A 6356-nucleotide genomic window follows, 5' to 3' on the forward strand; every position below is an offset into this window, starting at 1 on the left:
AAAAAAAAAATAGGATCCTTCTTTGACTTCATATATCATCAACATAGCATCCTGTTTTCTCTCCCCATTCATCATTTATCCATCCATGAAAGCACAGGTTGCAGCAGTGAGTGAGTCAGCCATGAGCAATGCAGGGAGCTTCATTCACTCAGTGAATGTTATTGAGCCCCTGCTGTGTGCCAGGCACAGTGCTAGGTGCTAGAACTAGAACATATACCTAAGCCACTTTTGTCAATTTGTACTTTGTAGAAACCCCACTTGCAGAGCCACACTAAAAGCAAAAGCCTTTAACTCCATGGCTAAGAAGCTTATGTCTTTGTCCCTTAGACCACTGGATCCAGAAAGTAGGTAATATAGTAATATTTAGTCATTACTTACTTGTAAGATCAAATAAAAACCTTGTGAAGGAGTTTATACTTAATGATATTTAAGCTTGGGAAGAAAACTGCCAGTAGAGCTTGCTGCGGGGACCATACTATGGACAGGTGCCTTCAGGGTGCTAACGAGAGTGAGGTATATATTAATTACCTTTGTACATTTGATGCTGGCTGCCTTCCTGTAAGAAGTTACAATCAGTAAGATAAGACAGGAAGCATCTTCTCCACCATGATGCAAAGATGTGAAAAAGAGGGTTTTTCAGGCAAGCCTCTTAAATAAGTAGTTGTAGAAAACAGCATGTCTGTTGTTGAAAGAGCTGAGTTTAGGCATAGAAAACTGGGAAGAGCAGAAGAATCAGTAACAGAGACCACAAAGGGATGAGAGAGCAAGGAGAAAGGTGAAGGGCAGAGGCAGCCCTGGTGGCTACAGGGCAGGAGCTGCGTTCTGCATTTCCTCCCTCCCTCCCCTCTCTTCTTCCCTCCATTCAGTCTTTAAAAAGATATTTACAGGGTGATTACTATGTGCTAGTCACTATGTTAGATACTTGGAATACACTGGGACATATAACAGATAGAGTCCCTGCTCTCAAATAACTTAGTCGTCTTAAATGTGAGACATGTTAAACAAATAAATGCATAATTACAAATTGTTGTAAATGTTCTAGAGGCAAAGAACAAGGTTAATGACAAGGGAGGGGTTTTAATTTGGATGGAAAGGTGGGGTCTGACCTGAAGCATAAAGGAGGTAGTCAGGTGAGAAGAATGGAATGACAAGGGAATGGCAGGTATGAAGGCCCTCAGAAAAGCCAAGTCCAGTCTGGAACTGCAGCCTGGTGAGCTAGTAGCACATGCTTAGGTGAGAGGGTCGCTGGGACTGTATGACAGAGGGCTTGGTAAGCTGCAGTAGAGATTTTGGATTCTTTCTGAAAGGCACTGGGACCCATTAAAGGGTCTTTAAATAGGGACCATGCACCTTCTGACTTGCAAAAGCTCTTTGTGACCACTGTGGAATGGTTCCTCTGCTGTGTTGAGGTGTTAAACTGTGTGTCAGGTGCTAGAACAGCAGGCCATCTTGAATTCCAGGGTTGGGAGAGTCAGGCAGTGAGCCTGCTGCATGATGCCAAGTGGCCTGTCCTCCCTGGCCCCAGGCCTGCGAGCATCTATCAGTCTTTCCCTCCCCAACCCAGGGCCTTCTCATCTGCCAGGCTCCCGGGCTGCCTGGATCCCTGCATGCCAGCAGCACATCCTGTTCCCGGTCGCCATTGGGAGCGGATGAGCCCTCTGCCCTCTGGGGTCTGAGCTTCCACTTTGAAGAATTAATTTAATCACCAGCCTATCTTTAGGGCTGAGGGTAGGGGAAAGAAGATGATTTCATCAGCTGTGAATATGTGAAGGGAATCTTAGCTGTCAGGCGACCCAGTACCTGTGGCCTATCCATTGTGAATGACCAGAGGGCCTGGGGAAAGGCTGAATGTGACATTTCTTTGATTGCCTCGTTTACATCCTGAAGCCTCAATAAAAGGTGATTTGGGAGATGTGCGGCCCCTGATTCTCTCAAAACTGTAAGGGTGGTTCTCTGATGACCCAGGTGCTCATGGGATATGATTAATTTAGCATTCTGGTGGTAGCCTGTGTTTACTGGCTTTACTTTCATTTCAGGGAAATACCGAGCATCAGATGAAGAAAAAATTAATCCACCTCCTTACTTAACTTGTGAGAGTTTCCCTCATGCTGTGGACCACATTCTGCAGCACCTGTTGTGAAGCAATGTGTGCGTCTGAAGCAACTTGAAACGCAGCTTCCTACTGTCTGGAATGAATCCCTGACCAACTCAGTGCCAGCATCGGTAGACACACACCAGTCAGTGCTGATCGCTTTTTAACCCTCTTTTGTTGTGCATTAATTAGAAAGAAAGGTATTGAATTGCGGCCAGCCAGTAAGCCTTGCAAATCTCTTTTATTTTGTAACTGAAGATGAGACCCAAAGAAAGGGAAAGCTGAGATTTTGTGCCATCCCTTTTAAAATATTCATCAGGTTAGGCAGGGCTGGGAGGGAGAAGCTACCACAGGGAAGTGTGTTCTCTGCTGTCTCCTCACTGGAAAACAGGGAGGGGGGATTTCAGACTGTGAAGAAAGTTGAATGGTAGTTTTTAAGTTATAAAGTAATGTATTAAAAGGTGCATTAGGCTGTAGTTCTAATATTGAGTTCAACTGTGAAATCCATCAGATGTGCCAAATGGAGAAGACAGAAAGTAACAGAGAGAATTGTCCTTTAGCCCAAGTGATACAGTGAATTTGCTTTAATAGATGTTGAAAACTAAATTTTCTACTGTATTCCCAGCATGGGTGACTTCTTTTTCTCTTCATTAGCCAGAGATGACTAATTTAAATTTAGAACCAGATTTTAATTTAAAATAATACTTCCATTAATAACCTATTCATTGCAGGTACCTATTATACTGTGTAACAGTTGTTTTGGAAATTTTATGTAAAATTAAAACTATCAGTATTTTACAGATGTTTTAATTAGACATTGTTATTAACAGGAACAGTGCAGAAACTAGAATCAAGCCTTGTAATGTCTTATAGACCATGCATTTTTGAAGTTAGTGTCCTCTAGGGTCCTATTAACTGTACATTTGCAAGATTTCATTATTTTTGCCTCTGACACTATGGGAAAAATTTTTTAGAAGCTATTGGGACAGATTCAAGCTTTTATGTACTTGGTTACTACAGCTGTAAAATGAAATCTCGTCTTGTAGCATGGATTATTCTTCTCATGTTAAACCCACCAAAATGAAGGGGACTAAATAGGTAATGATTTTCCTAGTGCATTTGCATACTGTGACAATCCTGGGTCTTGCAATAGTTTTACAGGGCTCTTGAGCATTGAATTATTAGGATGTAATTGTACATCATTGTAGTGTTCACCTTATTGAAGCTCACTCTGATGTTAATGAGCTTTGGGTTTTGATGCTTGTTTAGAGATCAGCAGTCTTGGATGGGAGGGAACAAAGCTAAATAAATAGTAGTTTGGTGAGCACTGTGTCTTTGTTTTTGCAAATGCCTCGTCTTAGTGTTTATATATCCCAGAGTGCAAAAGACAGATGTGATATGACTACCACCCCAAATCAGAAGGATGAGCAGAGTGGCTAAGAGCATACTCTGGATCCTGGTAACACAAATTAGCTCTCTGGCCTTGGGGAAGTCACCTCATCTCTCTCATGCCTTCTTTCCTTATGTATAGAATGGGAATAATGATAATGCCCACCACATACGGTTGGTGTGAGCATTATGTGCATGAACTATATATTAAGTACTTAGAATATCACTGGGCAAATGGTAAGTGCTGTGCGTTTGTGATGATGATGAAGCAGGACTCTTGACATTTAACAATCTGAAAAATGTTGGTAGAATTTATCTTTACATTTATCTCAGTGGAGAAAGTCTTCCTGAGGATTAAAAAAAAGAAATTCTGTACTACATTTAGACTTCCTCAGAGTAAAGCTGCACACAGAGAGAGCTCAGCCTGCGAGTAGAGAGCTCTGCGTAGTACCTGGTGGGTGGGCTGCCTTCACTTTTGTCCTGTTGCTTGGGCACCTGGGTCAGTGATGCCTTGGCTCAAGTATTACCAAGTGTTTGCTAGTTGCTATGCACTGAGTACCCTGATTATGGTGGGAAATAAGCATATTAAGAAAAAGATTTTGCCTCAATGATCCTTTCCAGTTAAAGAGCTAAGGAGAAGAATACACATTACTCAAGAACACTAAAGATCCAACTCGGCGTTCCCCTTCTCTGATGTCCCCGACTTCAGGATGGGGCAAGGTGTCGCCTCCTTCATGTCCATGTGGCACTTTAAGAGTGTACTTAGGTCTTCATATGCTCTTCTCCCCACTAGACAGGACTGCATCTCATGTTTTTTAAATTTTAATTTTGCTACCCAGTTAAATTTGAGTTTCATCATTCTTTCCTATATCTGCTGCAACACAGGTAAGCAAGTGGGTACTGAACCAATAAAAACTATCATAGGAGTGTAATGCTAGAAAGCATAGCTTTGAGTGGGCAGGAGAAAATGTTCATTAAATAAACACTTGGAAGTAATGGATCAGATGCTCTGGAGACAGGTTAGAGCTAAAGCCAAGAAGGGAACATCATTGATGGGTTAGGAAGTGAAAAGGATAAAGGTCTCCTGAGCATGGTGGATCCAGCCAGGAAAAATGCTTCTCTCCTTTCCTCCATTCCACTTTATCCCTGTGAGCCCTGAAAATCTTCGTTTGAGATATTTAACAAGCATTATATAGGACTTGCTAACTGACCGGCCCACGGTAAGGTTCATGAGAATAACTGAAAATCTTATTTATAAACATTCCAATCCATGTTAGTGTCAGCTGGTTAGTCTGCCTTGGGCCTCATAGAGGAAGTTTAGTAACTGAAGTTTCTAAAAGGCTTCGTTTACTGGCTGTCCCATTTAAAGGGCTATTATCTGGTATTAATCTCAAGGATGGTGTTTGCATCAGTTTTATTATAATCCTGTCCTGGGCCAGAAAAGGGACCATGTGACACCTTGGGACTGGAAAGGTTATTAGAAAACATCCATTGTTAGGAGTTGAGTGTCCCACATCTGCTGTGAGCCAGGAGTGTGGAACAGAGCAGAGCTCCAGTTCAGGGGAGGACAGGCGGTCGTTCCACCCCCTCCACCCACAACTCCAGAGTCAGCCACAGGTTACAGTAGCTCTGCCTACCGTGCGTTCTGTATCGGTGAGAGCTAATCGTAATGCCTAGGAAGGGAAAAGGAGGATAACCTACCTCACTCTAAGTGACAGTTCCATCAAACTTTACCTGTAGCCATAATGTCAGAAATTCCGGTGGAATAATATATGTCAATTCCCACATAATCCCATGTTTTAGAACTTACAGTAGTGTGTTGGACAGGGAAGTTAAAAACACCTACACTGATTGTGTTCAGTTGGTTTTTGGATCAATGTGTGTTCATGTAGGATAAAACTGAAGTCCTTGGGCACGTATAATAGAGAATTTTTTAAATGACACTAACCTGTTGCATTAAAACACTGCCTCGAGCAGTAGAATCCCTTTGTCATATTAGCAGTTGTTTGCAGAAGGCTGTGTTTGCATTATCATGTTTATTTGACATAAGTCACAAAAGCTTTTTTCAGCCTAAATGCACAAGACTTTTGGTGACTTCCGTATTAAACCAGCCATCAAGGCCTCCTGTCCCAAATCATGTTGCTATCTTTAAGGAGCAGTAATGAGGGTGCCAAAGTCCCAGAAATCATTTGTTTCAAACAGTTTGAATGCTTTTTCCAGTGCTTTTCTTCATGTCATACACTGCTCAACTCCTGTTTGTTTCACTAGCTGATCTTCCTGAAAAAACTGATATTTAATGTTCTCTGTGAGTAAAGCATAAGGGAGCTGGAGAGAATACAGCTGTGGCTCCTAAGATGCGTGTCTTTTAGTTGGGAAATTAATACATATAAAAATGTATAACAACACCAAGGGCTCTGACACGTTCAGAATGGTTGTGTAAGTCCTCTAAGATCACAAGCAGTGAGCAAAATGCATGGGAGTAGTAGTCACAGACAGTGCTCAGATAACCTTTGGCGTACACCAATTTAAATAATCTTTCATTCAATGGCAGTGAAAAAAAAGTACTTCAGGCATGGAGCTTACATTTGGAGGGGGCAAAGAAATGATGAAACATATGCATGTATACATAGCTACCTAATACGATGAGAGATTGATGAATGATGAAGAAGGCCAACAGGAATGCAGTTACTTTAGGTAAGTGTGGTCCGCCAAGGAAGGCTTTTAAAAGTGAGTGGGAGCAGGCCATGGGAATTCTACAGGTGTACAGTTAACCTTGATTGCCAGCATTTGAACACCAGGAGATTCTAATGCAAATCAACTACTGGGTTTTCTAGGAAGATGAGAAGAACTGTCTATGTTAGAACCAAGTTTCCAT

General features: G+C 41.9%; 1 protein-coding gene across 2 annotated transcripts in view; it reads left to right on the plus strand.

Annotated features, from left to right (window-relative positions):
* Positions 1 to 3416, plus strand: part of HDHD2 (haloacid dehalogenase like hydrolase domain containing 2) — a 49946-nt gene extending 46530 nt beyond the window's left edge. For both annotated transcript variants that reach the window (XM_033177829.1, XM_033177828.1), the window contains exon 7: positions 2037 to 3416. In XM_033177829.1, the coding sequence (XP_033033720.1) occupies positions 2037 to 2140 (104 nt within the window). In that variant the 3' untranslated portion in view covers positions 2141 to 3416. The remainder of the gene's footprint in view (positions 1 to 2036) is intronic.
* Positions 3417 to 6356: the final 2940 nt, after the last annotated feature.

This window comes from Trachypithecus francoisi, unplaced genomic scaffold (assembly GCF_009764315.1).
Source record: "Trachypithecus francoisi isolate TF-2019V2 unplaced genomic scaffold, Tfra_2.0 Lachesis_group19, whole genome shotgun sequence".
In the NCBI taxonomy this organism is placed as follows: domain Eukaryota; kingdom Metazoa; phylum Chordata; class Mammalia; order Primates; family Cercopithecidae; genus Trachypithecus; species Trachypithecus francoisi.